At 45.7% G+C, this 18127-nt stretch overlaps 1 protein-coding gene across 5 annotated transcripts in view; it reads right to left on the bottom strand.

The window, feature by feature from the left end:
- The window catches only part of LOC115461098 (probable E3 ubiquitin-protein ligase HERC6), a 165510-nt gene that overhangs the window by 131077 nt on the left and 16306 nt on the right, over positions 1-18127 (bottom strand). For 3 of the 5 annotated variants that reach the window (XM_030190673.1, XM_030190674.1, XM_030190675.1), the window contains exon 4: positions 9869-10096. The exons of the other annotated variants lie outside the window; for them this stretch is intronic. In XM_030190673.1, coding sequence (XP_030046533.1) covers positions 9869-10096 — 228 coding nt within the window. The remainder of the gene's footprint in view (positions 1-9868; positions 10097-18127) is intronic. 5 annotated transcript variants of the gene reach the window in all.

Below are 18127 nucleotides of genomic sequence, written 5' to 3'. Positions count from 1 at the left end.
ATGCAGCTGCTCTGAAGTCAGTAGGGCTTCAGTGAAACAGAAAATCCTCTATTTTAATGAGGATGTTTTACTCTTCATAACTTGTCTCATCCTTGATGGAGACCATTTTGGAAATATAGGAAAGTTGGCCTTGATGAAAAAGAAACTAAATGCTTTGGCATTACTCTTTTCACTTTGCTGGCAAAAAGAAAATTTCTGTGGTTGATCTTTTAATATTGCAGATATCAAAAGATGCAGCAAAAAAAAAAAATAGCAGCTGATAAGGCAAGTATTCACCAAAAAAAATAAAAGCTGTCACAGCCTGAAAAAAGTATTCAAAGTGCCTAGAACAATGTCAAGAGATTGTCCATTAAGACTTTCCCTTCCACACACACAGATAGGATGAGAAATACCTAACCTTACTTCTATAAGGTTACATGTACAATTTTACGCTTAGGGCTAGATTCTATATACGGATCCAAAAAAGTGCCATTCTATAAGAATAGCATTTATGTCTGGGAATCATGCCTAATTTTAGGCATGGCCATTTGCGCCAACTGAAACGTAATGTAAATATATTAGGTGCATACCCCCATTATTCTAAAACAATGTTAATTTTAGGCATGCCCCCATTATCCCCATGACCCTCCCATTTCTGCAGTCCCCTTTTCAGATTGCGCCTAAATGTCAAATCTAATTAGTGCCAATAAAATTGCTTGTTAAAAAGCCAATTATTGGCACTAGCTTGTTAATTCAATTAAATTGCACAACTTTTGGCAACAGAATTAGGGGATTAGGGCACAAGTTATAGAATAGTACCAGTTATGTGTGTAATTTGTTACATTACCTAACTGGTGCAAGTACTTACCCTAGCTCAATGGCTGGTAGAAGTGCTTGCACTCAACAGCGCCTACTTGCTGTTAATAGGCACTAATTTGCAATTATGCACGTAACTGCCCTTAGTCGGTATTCTACAAATTGAGCACACAACTTTAAGGGGGGGGTGGACCTGGGAGGGGCATGGGCAGGTCAGAGGTGTCCCTAGCACTTGTGTGCAAGTTATAGATTAGTATTAGTTACGTGCCTGACTGCAGTTAGATACAAACACTTATACAAGCCATTGAGCTAGGACAGCTTTCCAACACACTATGTGTGTCACTGCTGTACACTGGTCAATGGCCAAAATGACACCTAGATCTTTTTCTTGAGTGCTGACTCCTAAGATGGACCCCAACATCGGTAACTTTTTTTTTTTTTTAGATAAACATACAAAGTAACATATAAGTACATAAATAATGCCATACTGGGAAAAGACCAAGGGTCCATCGAGCCCAGCATCCTGTCCACGACAGCGGCCATTCCAGGCCAAGGGCACCTGGCAAGCAGAAAAAGACCAACATAGTCCATCTAGTCCAACCAATAAGGTGGCTAGAGTTGTACCTGTTGCTCCATGCAGGTTACATTCCTCTCTGCCAGGGGTTCAACCTAGTCTTGGGACATGCCAGGCCAGACTGGTTTTCGAGATATCCACACTGAATACGAATGAAATAAATTTACACGCTGCCATCACTGTGTGTACATCTCTCTCATGGATATTCATTGCGAGCATCCTGAAAACCAGACTGGGTTGAGAACCCCTGCTCAGGTTATACCTGTCATTCTGTGCAGGTTAAATCCTTCTATGCCTTGTCTAAAGTGCGACGGTCATTTAAAGTTTTGCTTTGATTCCATGTTCTTTTTAGATAGGGATCCTGTGTGTTTATCCCACACCCTTTTGAATTATGTCACTGTTTTGGTTTCCACCACCTCCTCCAGGAGGGCATTCCAGGAATCCAACATCCTTTCCATGAAAAAGTATTTCCTGATATCATGCCTAAGTTTACTTCCTTGCAACTTCAATTCATGCTCTATAATTCTACAGCGTCCCTGTCTAAGATGTGTTTGATTATTAATACCATTCAAGTATTTAAACCTCTGTTATCATAGCTCCCCTGTCCCTCCTTTCCTCTACTGTATACATTCATAACTGTTAAAGAAAATCTGTCTTCAGATGGCTCCTGTGAGTAATTTTTGCATTGAATATAACCTGCATAGCAGTGGTGTGGCGACATTTACAACAGGGGATTCACTAAGTGTGCCGAACAAGAGGAGCTCAATGGCACTAACTCAGCACTTCTGACCTCCATTTAAAAAAAAGCAAACAAACAAACAAAAAAAAAAATACACACAAGCTGAGCTTGGCAGCCCCTACAAGGTACTTCCCCACCATCACAAAAACAAGAAAGGCTCAGCAGCCCCAACACTACCCTCCCACTCCATCACCACCACCAAAAGGGGCTTGATGGACCCATCCTAAAGTTTCCCAGTCAAATGAGAAACAAGGGGGGGCTTTGCAGCTCCAATATAAGTTTCCATTCCCAGAAGAGACCATGAAACTCAATGACTCCAACACCTTATACCCCTACCTCCTTCCAATCCTCTATCCCCCTGTAAAAAAAAATGTACACAACTGTTTCTTCCTTTCCCTTGCACTTCCCCTCATCTCTTAGCTCCCATTCCTTCATCCACATTCCTGTCCCATATCCTGCTATTCATTCATCTCCTCCCCCCCAACCCTTTCACTCCCACTGCCGCCATACCCCTCTTTTCCTGTCCTCATCCTTTCACTTCTTGTGCCCTGAACTTTCCTCACTCTGACCATCACTCCTTCTACCCCACACCCCTCTTTTCATTCTGCCCACACCCTCTTCCCTTCTTGCTACCCTAAACTCTCCGCTCTTTACTCTTTTGCCCCATTCCTTCTCACACCCACCTCTGTGCCCCATTGTCCCCATCTCTTCTCTTTCCCTTCTTGCTCTTATCTTCTATCTGACCAGACAAGAAAAGGTATGGGACTTAAGTTCCTTCTCCTCCTACCTCCATAACAATGACCACTCAACCTCTCTTCTTTCAGTGCCTGTGAAGATGTTGCGGCATTGAAGGGGGGGAGGAGTGGAAAGAGTGGAGAAAATGGAAGGCAGTAAGGGAAATCCAGTCTTCTGCTGCTTCTCAGGGACCAGTTTACCTATGGTTGGGGGAAAAAAAAAAAAAGACACTCCCTCACCTGCCATGCCTCCATTCCACCCCATGCTCGGCCCTCAATATAACTGCTGCTAGGGCTAGGATTCAGTGCCTGAAGGCCACATTGAGAGCTGGGGGGGGGGGGCAGAGGAAACGCAAGTTTCATTCTTTAGCCCCTACTGAGCTACTGCCCCCCCCCCAACATACGTATGCTTCCATCACCATATGGTACTAAAGCCAAATAAATTCTGCATCCACAGAACCCCCAGCCCTCCCCTATCAATGGTTGCAGAGCAGAACAAAGCTAGGATATTTCTCCACAACACTCAAAAAAAAAAAAAAAAAAAGAGCGATTCTAGCGTAGTCTCTCTAAACAGCACCATAAACCCTCTCAGTTCCAGATATATTGTGAAGTAATACAACTCTACAAAAAGTCACTCAGGACCTACAGCAAGTCTACAGTACCAGCACTAACTTCCAAAACAAGGATCCTACCTCTGAAAAACAGTGCCCTAAATATAGCAGTGGGCCACAGAACATCAATACACCCATCGGTAAAACCAGACTACTACATATCACTACACAGAAAATTCATGTTAACAGAACGCCTGGTTTCAACCAAAGAAAACATGGATTAAAAAAAAATGAATAGCCGACCAAAAAGCTAGAAATTAAATTGAAACCCCAATATACCAGTCCCTGCATGTAAAAACAGAGAAAGAGGCATTCCTCCCTGTAGTGCACAAAATAGAATGATAGCAGATGTCAGAGTGGTGATAGGAGAGTGCATCCTGGGCAACTGTCCTTGCTCTCTTGACCAGAGGGGATTCCAAGTTTGCAGAGGAAGTCACAACCTGGTAGGGAGATTTCAGGTCCCTCCCCAGATTTCTTCCCTGGGCTCCAGCCATGTTTAACACTAGTTCTGTTAGATATACATTCCAAAAACAGATATTCTAATCATCATTAAATAGAAGATAACACTTTCCTCTTTCTTATCTGGGCATTTTATGTTTCTTCAATCATGATGGTACCATTTTCTCTTCTTAACTCTCTTACCAAGGTCTCATGTTCATTTGACATTTCTTCTCTCTCCTCTCTCTATGTCTATCATCCATCTTCTCTCTCCGTTCCTATTCCCCCTGCCCCTCCATATTCAGCATCTCTCTTCTACTCATGAAAGAGCAAGAGGGGCACTCGGGGAGGACAAGGTCATAGCGGGGAGACTGAATGAGTTCTTTACTTCAGCCTTTATGGAAGATACACGATCTACCTTTACCAGAAATGGTTTTCAAGGATACTGGGCTGGTTTGGTTCGACATAGTGTGGCTATTCTTATGTTCCTACAGAAATTGTGCTTTACTCCAAGACTGGCCTGGACAATAGTACTAATTTTGAGAGGCTGAAAGAAGGAGATTGGTGCAGGCCTATGGGAAAAACACTTGCCATAAAACACAGGGCCTTGAGAGTTTGTAAGGGGGAGGGGGGTGCTGTGTTGGATGGGAGGAGAGCAGCCTTATGCCCCTTCCCCAAATGCTGTAGGCCTGATGTTTAGCTACTCTGTCATAGTGACATAGCTAATGTGGGGACACGGGGACCTGGGTCCCCCAAATTTCCTTTGGGCCCCTGGTTTTGCTGTTGAGGGTTCCCAACCCCCAACAGCTGAAGCCCTCATCCAGCGCCACTGCGTTGCCTGCCCTGCTCTCTTCCCCTCATGTCCGGCACGCTCCTTTTAGTAAAACTGAGCGTGCTCAAAGCAAGACCAGGGCAGGCAATGCAGCGGTGGCACCGGAGACCGGCGCTGGACAAGACTTCAGCTTGCAAAGGTTGGGGACCCCCACCAGCCAAGGTATTTATGGCAGCAGTGGGTGGGCAGCAGCAGGGTGGCAAAGCGGCGGAGGGGGTGCAGCAGACCAAAATGTGCCCCTCCCACCACGGGCTCTGGCTATGCCCCTGCTCTGTCAGGTATCCATCATACACAAAAAGGTCAGCAATGGCCCTATCCCTCACAGCAGTATCTTGGAGATTGTCCTTGTACATCCCACTATGAATCCTCTGTGCAGAAATGCTTGAAGAGTATCAGAGTCTGATGCAGCTCCCTTGCATTAGAGCCATGCACTACAGTTTAGCGCACAGCTACTTAATACAAGTATAGAGAAAAACGTTGCTGCTGCCCAATGCAGCAAGCAAACAGAATGCAAACACGCTGTGTGCAAAAAAATGTGCACCAACATGAAAGCACACTGGATGCATTCTCACACGGGTCTGCACTAGCAGAAGCTCTCAAAACAGTTATATTTTCTACATGCAACTCCAGGTGTGCCGAACACAATTCCAGCACATGTGCAGATGTGTGCTCATGTAACCAACTGCCGATACAGTTTCTGCAAACCCTGCAAAATTTATCAGTGCACAGGGAGTTGCATGTGCTGGAATGCTATTTCACACAGAAAACAAAAGTGTTAATTCTGCACATTTCTCAACGGTCCAGCACTTCTCTCTCTTTTGGCACATTTCCACCTCTCCAACTCATCTTCAATGTATTTTTTGTTTCTTTAACCCATTCCCTTCATGGAAGCTAGAAAAGTTGTGGGTCTTGTATGCTCACAGTAATGAGAACAAACAGGCACGAAATCCTCACTAATGCCAAGTGCAGAAGAATGTGCCAACCTTCTCCTCAAATCTTGGATTAAAGCCCCAGTGTTAGAAAACATTGCACTTTATTCTTTGTTTTAAATATATCGTCCAGCTTCTTCTGGATTTCATCATCTTGGTTTCCCATAATGTATTTCGATTTCCTTTTTCTATTACTTATAATTTTAGGAAAATATTATTTCCTCTTCCAAGTATAATCAAAGGTTTTTTTTTTGTTTTTGTTTTTTTTTTTGGGGGGGGGGGGACTGTTCTGGTTTTCTTGTTTATTGAACTGGTACTTGTGCTGCCACCATAGTTAAGGAAGTCCGGGTATTTTGTCACCATTACCTTGTATGTATTTGCATTTCTTGTTCAATTTTTGAATAAAAATACAAAACAAAATTGCAATTAAAAAAAAAAAAAAAAGGAGACTCCTGCACTCAACCTGTCTTAATCTGCTTTTTAGCAAATTACTCTTATTACCATGGCATTTAAATGAGCTGTGCGCTGATGTCAGTGCAGGTCTTTACACACAGTTAGCTCCAGTGCAAAATTTTGTTTTAACATAGGATGTCCATAGCAGCACACAAAATTGAGTGCAAATACGTTTTGCTTCTGTGATTTAACTATTTAAATTTGAGACACTCATCCAATTTAGTATGCAGGTACTTTAAAGCCCATACCAACACGCTCCCTTATTCATAAGTTGCCTATGTTGGACCACGTGAAAAGCCTTACTGAAATGTAAAACACCCGGTTTAGCATCTCCCTTGTTCAAATGTTCTGTCATCCAGTTGTACAGTGCTGTCTCCTGCATGTGGCCTTCATTTCAGACACCTCTCAATAGCACACATGTTAATAACATCTGGTTGAGACAGGTAGTATGTTTTGTACAGGAATGCAGAACAGCATACCATCCTTTTCACCTCGTACATGTTAAACCTTCATTTGCATCGGGGTGTAGCCAGTGGGGGCCTGTCCTCCCCCCCCCCCCCCACACACTTTAATGGCTGGTGGGGTTGCCCGAGCCCTGCCAGCCAAAGAGGTCTCCTGCAAGAGTCCTCGCCCATGCTGTCTGCAGCACTTAAGTTGGCCAGTGTGCATCAGCCACTGATGTTGGCACTTGTGCATGCTTGGTTCAGTGACAGACGCTGAACTGAGCATGCATGGGAGTGCCGGCGTCGGCAACTGAAGCACACTGCTGACTTGAAAACTGCTCTGGCTGCACACACGCAAACTTGCACAGGAGATCACTCCAGCTGGTACAGCATGGAGTCCTGCCAGCAAAGGTATAATTTAATGTGGGAAGGGATGCAGAGGGGTGGGGGGTAGAATACATGGCCCTCTCAGTCTATCTCCGAGCCCTCCCCTTGAAATAGACTTCTGGCTATGCCACTAATTTTCATATGATTATTTTTTCATTACGTGTACGGATACACTGATTTTAGAATGCTCACACTATTTACTTGGATTTATTTACCACCTATTTGAAGAAATTCACTCAAGGCAGTGTACAGCAAGAATAAGTCAAACATAGGCAATAGACAATTACAGCAGTAAAAATATTCAAATATGAAGTATGGCATAGTATGCAATATTACAATGCAACACAATAAAACATTTTAATAGACGGCATAGGGTGTAAGCAAAGATGGAACATATAGATAGATGACACAGAATAACAGGAGCTGGAAAATAAGGGGACTAAAAGTTGCATGTGAAGTCAGAAGGGTGCTTGAATATTATCTCAGCTAGGGTAGGAGTGGATAGACACATCCTCAGGGCCGGTTTTAGACAGGTGGGGCCCAGGGCAGAAATTAATTAGGGTGCCCCTGATCCCCAAGCTCCCCATCTGCATTGCTACTATGCAGTCTGAGCATCTCTTACCCTTCTCCCCACCCCTCAACTTGCGGTCTTCTTTAAAATTTTTGATTTCCCTTCTCAGAGGGGCCCCAGCGTGGCAGCCATCCTCACTAGCTGCTTCTGGCTGTCCCAAAGCTTTCCCTATCTGCCCTGATCCGCCCAAGTGGAAACAAGAAATTGTGGCAGAGGGGGGTGGATCGCAGTAGAGAGGGAAAGCTTTGGGACAGCCGGAGGCAGCTTGTGGGAATGGCTGCTGCACCAGGGGCCCCTCTGAGAAGGGAAATAAATTTTAAAAGAAGATCGGAAAGGGAGAAGGAGACAGACTGTGGTGGGAAAGTGCGGGGTACAAATGTAATAAATAAATAAATATGGAGCTGTGGGGCCCACGGCAGCTGCCCTGTTTGTCCTCCCCTCCATCCCCACGCCAGCCCTGCTATAATATGTGCACCTGGTGTCACTATGTGTGTGTGACTTGGTTACTTCTAATAAAAGGCTTGAAAGAAGAGCGAAGCTTTCACCTGCTTACTGTAGTACAGATAGTCTTGTGTTAAGTGAAGCCCTTCAGGAAGTGCATTCCAGCGTGGGGGCTACTCTGGAGAAGGCTCATTGGTGGGCATCACATGTTTTGTCCTTTGGAGAGGGTATGGTTAGGGATACTCCTTGGGAGGATCTTAGTAGTAACCTTGAAGGTGTGTAGAGGGAGATCAGTTCAAGTACTTTGGGCCATGTCACACCTTTTGCCTCAGCCTAGTAGGCACCAGCAGACAGATCAAAAGCCCCATGCTGTTCCAAACAGTACTCTAAAATAGCGCTGGAACAGCACAGGGCTTTACCGCATCAATGATCAGAGATAACTGCATGCAAATTTAAGCACGAAATTATCGCTGATCATGGGGTAGAAGTGCGGGCGAATTGTGCCTGAGCATGCGCTCAGCACAATCCTTCCGCACTTGTTTGACAGGTCTGGGCTGTCAAAAGCCCAAACCTGTCAAAAACAGGTGCTGGAGGTCCATGGGACCACCAGCCCCGACTACCCCTGCCCCGAGTAACGGGGGCTGGAGGTCCGGCAGACCTACGGACCCCCCCAACGTTCCCCCCCTCCAGGTTCAGGGAGGACTGGAGATCTGGTAGGTCTCCAGCCCCCGCAGCAAATGGTCCCTGGTGGTCCAGTGGGCGCCGAACAACTCCCCCCCCCAGCGACAGGTGGACTGGAGGTCTGCTGGACCCCCGCCCCCCCCCAACGATTTCCCCCCCCAGCATTGGTGGTTCTCCCTTATATAGTGTGTAGCCCCACCCAGCACATCCCAGGATGCACTGGGCAGGGCACCGCCATTTTGCGGCGTCGAAGGAAGAGGAAGGAGGAAGGCTACCTCCCTCCTCCAACCCAAAAGTAGGGGGGCAGATTGACACTGGACCACCACGGACCCTAGACAATGATGGGGGGGGGGGGTTGGGAGGGCTGGAGAGCCACCGGATCTCCAGCCCTCCCTGAACCTGGGGGGGGGGAGGGGGACAGCGGTCGCGGACCTCCAGCCCCCCTGTCGCTGGGAGGGGGGGGGGTTTGGTCGGCACCCACTGGACCACCAGGGACCATTTGCTGGTGGTTTGGGGGGGCTGGAGACCCACCGGATCTCCAGCCCTTCCTGAACCTGGAGTGGGGGTGGAAATCGGTGGTCCAGCGGACCCCCAGCCCCCCCTGTCACTGGCAGGTTTGCTTGTTGGGGGGAATGGGGGCCTGCCAGCATGCAAATGCATGCTGGACAGGGCTCACCATTCCTCCCAAATGATCTGCAAACCCTAACACCAGCTTAGAGCTGGCGTAGGGTTTGCCACGGCCAGCGACCCTATCTTTGGCGCGCTGGTCGCTGATCATTGGGGATGAATATGTTTAGCCCTGTTTAGCATGCATTTGCATGCTAGTTGCGTTCAGAGCCCTCGAGCACGTTGTTTCATGCACTCGAGGGCTCTGATCATGGGGCGATAGCAAACGCCAGCGCTAGTATGGCGCTAACAGCCTCTAGCGCCGGCGTTTGCTTCTGATCATCCCCCTGCAGGTGAGGGCATAGGGGTTCAGGCAGTGTCTGACCAATCTTAGCACATATACAGCATCTCTATACAAAACCTCAATTTCACAATTTATGGACAGCCAGAAAAGTACCTCTAGCATGTCCAATGTATCCACTGATCTTGCATGAATTCTTTCCCACTAACATTTTTCTGAACCATTTTCATGAAAGCCTATTGGATAGCATGCAATTTTTAGTGTGCACAAGAGGGTTTAACATGCACATAAAAGACTGTGTAACTCACTTTTAAAAAGAGAAATGCAAGTTACCTTTTTGGCCAACATGATTAAATCCTAGCTGGCCTGCAATATTCCGGCCCCATCCAAACACAGCTCCTGACAGAGACAGAGCAAAGCTGTGCGCCCCTCCTGCGGCGACCTGAGCCAGGGGGATCCCCTCCAGTGATGTTACTCGCTGAGGGCTGGCCTGGGAGTTAATTCCTTTACCCAGACCCAGCTGCCCATGGTTGTTCTGACCCCATGAGAAAACTCTTCCATCTGAGCCAAAAAAAAAAAAAAAAACATTTTAAAGTTAAGTCAAGGCTCCTCAGCCAAATGCCAGTGTTACAAGCACTTCCGTTACCAGCCTGTAAGGAATATATCTTATGACTAAACAGAGCAGATATCTTGTTCACAAAACTAAGAACTCACTCTCACAGCAGGTAAAATGCTAAAAAATGTGCAAGAGGTCTATGCTGATCTTTGTTTAAAGCAGGACAACATATATTTTTTTAATTTATGAACTGCATAAATAGCACAGAAAATACCACTACTGTACGTAGCGCTAGTATATAGGGAGCAGGAAGAGTTAAGACCAAGAACGTGTAGAGGCCAAAACATTTAGGTTCATTTAGCTTTTGTTTCCTGAATTTTGGGGGAGGGGGTGGGGGGTTGGTTCATGTCACACATTCATTTTAGTATTTTTTAGCACTCACAAACTGTACTCACGTCAGTGTTAACATGATAAATTGATTTTGTGCTCCCAGCCTATTTTTTGTGGAGAAAAAGAGGGTGTAAGGGGTCATGGGTCATCAGGGGTTCAGGGGCTACAGGCTATTATGGACATTTGTGGAATTTGGTGGTGGAGGTCATACAATCAGAGGAAGAGATATTGGGAGCTTTGGGAAACAGGGGTGAAATGGGGAATTCTGGGGAAGGAGGAGGGGTTGGGGACCACTGAGCTATAGATCTTCTTGCACTTCTGTTCAGATGACCCCTTTGCATCAGTGCTGCATATTTATGTCAGCCCTAAACTGGTGTTAAAAGATGCAGCATGAAGAGACAAGTAATGCTAGTGTGGTTATTATGTATCGGGAATACATTTGTTATTCCACTATTTTGTATATTTTGCATTCCCACTGCACTATCATTTAGCATAGTGGTTTTATTTAATCTTCTCCTGCATCAGATGTCTTTCAGCATTGGGATTAAGACCAGCACAGGAAAATCTGACATAAGCCACTTTGCTGAAGCACAGTGCAGTTTACTGCATCAGTCCCCAGTAAAGAAGGTGCCACGGTGAACAAAGAAGGGAGTCATGAGCTGTGTGAGCCTGGTGCCCAATTTCTTCCATCAATGTACAGTCAAAAAGTAGTCATTGATGGACTTGTGCTCCTCTGAACCTAATCAGCCATGTATAAATTTTGACATGAGAGGTTGTCTCCAGTTCTTCCCAGAGGAATGTTCTTCAGGGGAAGAAGCAGTAAGTGGACAGAAACAGGGAAACCACTGGCTAGAATTGTTGGACAACTGCGATCTGCACATCTTTCCTTATAAGTGACACTTATGATGCAATGTTTTTGAAAGCGGTTTGAAAGGAAAGGCACATTTTTATAACCCTTGTCAATGATTGGACATGCTTGAAAAGGAAAGATTTATGTGCAGTTTGGAGAACTATGTTTGGATTGGACACGGTTGGAAACAGGATGCTGGGCTTGAGGAACCTACCTTTGATCTGTCCCAGTATGGCAATACTTATGTACTTATGTTTGTGTAGTTTTTTTTTTTTTTTTTTTTTTTTACCTATGATTGACATAAGCTTGCAACATTTTGAGTTGATATGCTGTCAAGCCTTTTTGACCAAAGTCTTTTTCTCTATCGTTTTGATTGTAGGTGTTTGCAGTCCTCCTAAGTCACACTGGGAAATGGTAGGATTGATACTTTTATCATATAATGTTAAACTATCCCCGTGGACTTTCCGAACCTGCCCTGCCAATGCCATAGCCAGCTGATGTATATTAGTTTTATTTGAAAATATTTGTAAACCACTTCAAGTCAACAGTTGTCCACAGAAGGATATCCTTAGCAGGATATCTACAAGGAACACATGAGAAATTAGTATACATTGGTGACCCATCCTGTACATCTTCCTTGTGGATATCCTGAAAACTTTATTGGCTGGTTTGGGAAGTCCTGGGGAGTCCTGTCTTACATTTTGAATGTACTAAATGCTGCCTCTGAATAAAATGATACGAGATGACTGTATGCCTAATGACAAGTTAAAAACTATTTGCTTTGTTCAAATCCCTTATTTTGGGGGGGGGGGGTCTTTTACTAAGCTGTGGCAGCATTTTTAGCAAAAGCTAATGTTTAGCATTTAGAAACGCTCATAGACTATATGGATGCCTTATGTTTAGCACGTGTTCATTAGCGTGCGCTAAAAAGGCTACGGCTTAGTGAAAAGACCCCCTTAGCAAGGAATGGAAAGAGACCAGAGAAAGAGGGTTTAGTTATGCTGCTTAATGAGTTTATGCCCAAACAATTCTCATTGAGTTTAAAGAAAAAGAAGGAAACATACAAAACAGGTTTTTGAATTACACCAAAATCAGTACCCCCCCAACTCAAGGTTGCAGCACGATTCATAGTAAAGAAAAGATTTTGCTTCTTATAGCTCCCTCACTTTACTAGTCCCTCCTCCCCCATCTACCTTGATGACAGATCAAGTCTCTAAAACAATGGTATCACAAATGAACGCTCAGACAGCTTTATAGCAAATTTAAAATTAGACTTCGTTCTTGGAGACTGTATATATGAATCCCACATAATCAAGAAATTCTTTTTTTGTTTGAAAGAGCTGGCTGTATTCCTTGCCTCCAACAATCAGTGCATGAAGCTGATTCCTCCACTCCACTGGAGGGTCCAGAGAAGTCCAACACTGCAATACACAGTGCAGCACATTTTTTTTAACAGTAAAGTCTCCCCAGATGTCCACCAACAATTGCTCAATCCTATTCTAAAATAACACTCCTGAGGTTGCACATTAATTGTAAACCAAGTATGCTCTTGAAATTATGTGATAATGGTCTATCTCCCTACCTAGATCTGCTTCCCAAAGCTGTTCCACACATTACTCCTCTCCCCCCCCCCAAACAGGTCTTTGTCCTTCAGCCTACACAAGGCTTTGTAAAGCCAAGAGATGGCAATATGTCTGGAGATTTCATTAAAGAAACTTTTTATCCTATTCCCTATGTGGAACGTAAGTTGATCCCCATCCAGAGATGCAATATGTTTTACATGATAATAGGCAAATATTCCCATCTGGTCCTTATCTGATGTTGAAGCTGAAAGGTCAGTAAAGTTCCTTCTCTAATTAGTAGATGCTCCAACAAGATAGCTCCTGCTTTCTCCCATTTGCCAAATACTGGACTATCCAAACCCAGCTCAAAGGCCACACTCCCCCTCAAGGAAATCTGAGCTGTTACTAATGGGTCACCCCCAAAGTTTCTGCATGAGCACCTTCCACGCATCTCTCAATGGTCTGTAAAGTACTTTCCTGTTAGCTTGTATGGATACTTGGAACACGGGGGGGGGGGGGGGGGGGGGGGGTATAAGAATTAAAATATGGGTCATAAAACTGCTCTTTTAGAGTGCTTTTCTGAATATGGCGATTTCACTGGCTTTAAGCTGCACCTTCAGAAAATCTGAGGTGCTGCCCTCTAAGGGCTCTGTTAAAATAAATACTTTGGGATACTCCGTTTCCCCTGTGCTGGGTGACTTGGTACTTGGAAGTTCAGCATGGGAAAGGGAAAGGGAAATGGGACTTGATATACCGCCTTTCTGTGGTTTTTGCAACTACATTCAAAGCGGTTTACATATTATATACAGGTACTTATTTTGTACGTGGGACAATGGAGGGTTAAGTGACTTGCCCACAGTCACAAGGAGCTGCAGTGGGAATCGAACCCAGTTCCCCAGGATCAGAGTCTGCTGCACTAACCACTAGTTATACTCCATAAATGTTACTAAACTGTTGGGTGACACAAGGTGCCACTTGGAGGAATCTGCCTCTTTCCTTAATGGGTAGGATCAATTTGTTTTGTATGGTTCTATTTCCTAAATAGCTCTATGTTCTTCAGATCCTTCCCCTGCGGCTGTTGAATAGGGACCTACTCAGCCTCTCCCGGTTGATTTCTAAATTTTGTTGGGTGGGTAAGAAGCCCAAGATCAGACATCTGTGGCTGGTGACAATTGGACTGTGGGTGGACTAGGGCTTCCCAATATTAGGCTATACCTAGGCTTGTTTAATTAGACATTTGTATGATTGGCTATATCACAGTCAAGATTATAAGCCTTATGTATATTGTGAGGAACCCTTGAGGGTCAGGGAAGAAGGGATCCGGGAGAGGAGCAAGATGGGTAGGTTTCATACCCGGGATTCCAACTACAAGTCCCAGGATCCTAGGGGCTGGGAAGCCATGCCCCCACAGAGGCATAAGTTTCCCAAGAGCCGGAGAAGGGAGGAGGACTGCCGTTCCCAATAAACCCTGCAAAGTCCTGGGGGCAAGCAAAGGAAGCAGCAAGGGAACTACAAGTCCCAGGATCCCGAGGGAGAGGAGGGGGATTGGCTGAGGAGGAATAATCAGGAGGGAGAGGACCAGCTGGGGACCATAAAGGGAGAGGAGCCCATGGAATGGGAGGTGGAGAAAGAGGTCGGAGAGGAGATCCAAGCCCAAGATGACTGGGGAAGTGAGACCATGGAGAGTGCTGCTCTAGCTCAGGTACAAGGGAAGAAGTTGAAAGGCTTTATAACCAACCTTCTTCAAGGCTGGGGGAAGCTTGGGGGAAAAGTTAAGCAGCTGTTCCACTCAAGGGGAGAGAGGTGCCCGGCTGGGGAAGCAGTGAGTGATTTTAAACTGTGTCCAGAAATGGTGCCCTGCTTGGGAAACAGTGAGTGACTTAGAACTGTGTTCAGAATACTGCCATGCTGGTGAAATGGTGAGTGATTTAAAACTGTGTCCAGGAATCAGGCCATGCTGGGGAAGCAGCGAATGATTTAAACTGTATCCAGAAACTGTGGCCGGTGGGGGGGAAGGAACAAGAGGTGATAAGTGCTGTAACCAAGGACTGTGTCTGGAAGAGGAAATGTCTTGGCCCTGCTGATGGAATAAAGTGGTTTTAAGGATATTTTGGGGGTCTTCTTCTGGGAGTGCTGTGTCCAGGAAGGGCCCTTCCAGGGTCAGCAGAGTTCATACCTGCAGGAAGGCCTGAAGGTGGGGGCCTGCTGACAATATGAAGTAGCTTTCTTTTCATAGGGACGAAGTGTACTTCGATCTCTGAGGGAAGCGTGGAAGTTTCTTCCCTATTGGGGGGGGGGGGGGGGGCGACCCAACAGTGACTGATCCAATTACCCATTCATTAAACTTGACATTCCTAACTGGGAGGGGGGAGGCTTTTGTTAGGTGGGAGGCAAGGGTTTGATCTTATTGGAGCATATGCTTACATAGATGGCGGTGCTGAACCCTTTGAATGACCATATTGTTTTGAAGACTAGGGAATGGGGAGACCAGTTTGCTTACTGTCAGTTATGTTCAAAGCCTGGATGGAGAAGCCTTGGGACTGCACGTGAGGGGAATCGCATAAGTGCGTTCCTTGCCTCGGTTTCAGAAGAGAAGTTGCCCATATCGGGTATTCATAAAGTGCTCAGCGGGCGGACAGCAGGGAAGGATTTTGAGTTGGTGAGAGGCAGATGGAACAGGACCTAGGGCTTTCACTACCAGATTGGTATATGCCTTTAGCTTTAAAAAGTATTTCTAAGATGGTTAAAAACACATTTCAGAATCTTGCATAGAGCTTTTATTTCCCCAATTACAATTTTTCATGCAGGGATGGTGCCCTCCACTAATGAATTAAATGTGTGGCTGTAGAGAACTTTTTCATTCCCTCTGAAGCTCTATTTGGACAACATTGGAACCCTTCCTCAAGTCATTGTTGCATTTACCAGTTCCTATGACCCCACAAGCATACTTGCTAGGCAAAGTAGGACCCTGAGCTTTTGGGGGAAGGGGGCAGTTTTTCCTGTTTCAGAAGTTGAGGCTGGTAGCTCGTGTGTGTTATGCAAGTCTAGCTTTTCAGAGATCCTCCTTCATTCTGGAGCTGGAGGAATCAGATACAAAAATCTGACCATTTGGAAAACTAGAGATGACTCAATAGTGGTTAGGGTGGTGGATTTTGGTCCTGGGGAACTGAGTTTGATTCCCGGCACAAGCAGCTCCTTGTGACTCTGGGCAAGTCACTTAACCGTCCATTGCCTGCCGCATTGAGCCTGCCATGAGTGGGAAAGCGCGGGGTACAAATGTAACAAAAAAATAAAAATAAATAAATTTCACGCAAGTGCACTCAAAGGTTTGACCACATGGGCTTCCTATGTTCAGGTTCTAGCCCCATAAGGCCGTAGTTCATTGCTTAATAAACTGAGATCATGAGTGTTAACCAAAGAGGACACCAAGGTTTGGGTAGGGATTGTTACAGGTTGGTGTGGAGGCTACTGGTTGGATTGTTTAGTTTTCCAAGAAACTAAGGAACAAAGTTCCGTCAATTGCGGATATCACAGCCAAACTTACTGCTACTTCAAGAGAAGCACAGAAGTACAGCTGAACTACTAGTCTGCTAGCATGACTGCTAAGAATGTACACACCAGTGTAGCACAGCCCCCTCCACGTTGGAACCCCACACACCCTGACTAAAGCACCTGGATGTCCATCAAATGCATCCCCCCCATCACCAGTCAACCAACCCAACCACCCCCCCTAACTCATACCAGGTCTCCCCCCCTCCCCCCCAAGAACTCTCTCTGGGGTATATGCCAGTTTGTTGAAGGAACTGACCCAGGCAGTAGTGAAGACCAGAATGCCGATGGCTACCATTATGGATCTGAAGGTCCCAGGGAGGGTGGATCAGGAGACCAAAGGTAGGGTCAGGGTTCTGGATTGAGGGGGAGGGGGCATGGTGTGAGTTTGGGTGTGTTGGGCCCAGGTCTTTTTTTGGGAGTCGGGTGTAAGTTAAGGGGTTGACTGGAGGGGGGGGGGGGGCCTGGGATAATTTGTGGGTGTTGGGCCCAGGTCTCTTTTTGGGAGTCCGGGTGATTGAGTCAGAGGTTGAGGTGGTGCACCCCCCCCTATCTTCCTGCTCTATTTGTTTCTGTCTGGATGTGCATCACATTACATATGATATTCGATAGTGTGGGTGCCCACACTATCTGGCACTCCCTGTAACATGGTGCCTCTGTGGTAACCTTCTGTCCTGTATGGTAAATGCAAGGCACACCCCCTGCATTTATCACACAGCCTTTGCACTTACCGCACATTTTTTTGTGTTAAATCATGCAGAAAATGCTAAGTTTATTGACCTTATATAAAAGGGCTCCATAATTAATAAATCAGGAAAACAAATCAACAACAAACTTAAACAAGAGAGAATATATCAATATGTCTGAACCCCCCCCACAAAAAAAAAAAAAAACCACAACCACCCACCACACATTGGATAAAGACAGAAGAAAAGAACATTCAAAAGAAAATCAAAATGTAAGTTTGAGTTTTGAGACTAGTGAATCAGTGTCAGGGCTGGCCTTAAGCAGGAGTGACAGGGGCAGTTGCGCAGGGTCCCACACTGTTAGGAGCCCCAGCCCAGCATGTTCCTCTGTTTCCAAACCTCCCCCACCCTACCTTAAAATGGTGTTCCTAACTTAAAATGGTGTTCCTGATAGAGGGCTCAGGGCAGAGGCAGCAATTTGCATAGGCCTTCTGCCACTGACCCCAGAGCCTTCTCTCTACTGCATCCTGTCCTTGCAGAAGTTACATCAGAAGGGGGTGGGGTGGCAACGTAAGACCTATGCGAATTGCTGTCACTTCCCTGAGCCATCTATGGAGAAACACACATTTTAAGGTGGGGGGGGGGTCCCAAACTGGTCCGCACAAGGCCCCACAATGGGTAAGGCCAGCCCTGGTCAGGGTTTCCATTCACTGTAGCTCTTTACACCAGCCATTATACACCAAAGTGATAAGGTAAAGTTGTGAAAACTACTGAATGATATTAGGCTGTATCCAGAAGGTAATAATGAACAATGGGGCTTGTGCATTAAAACTCTGAGCACACATGGAGTGGGTGTTAAATGTCAGAATACCTGCAAGGCTGCCATGCCAATATTTAGCACTAGGAAATCCGTATTTCTACACATTCAAGCGGGCCGACAGCAAACACAATACTTTGTTTTTCAAGAGAAGCAGTCTTGTTTCTAGCAGCTAGACAGAC

This window comes from Microcaecilia unicolor, chromosome 2 (genome assembly GCF_901765095.1).
Source record: "Microcaecilia unicolor chromosome 2, aMicUni1.1, whole genome shotgun sequence".
Classification (NCBI taxonomy): Eukaryota; Metazoa; Chordata; class Amphibia; order Gymnophiona; family Siphonopidae; genus Microcaecilia; species Microcaecilia unicolor.
This window is presented reverse-complemented; position numbering and strand designations above follow the sequence as displayed.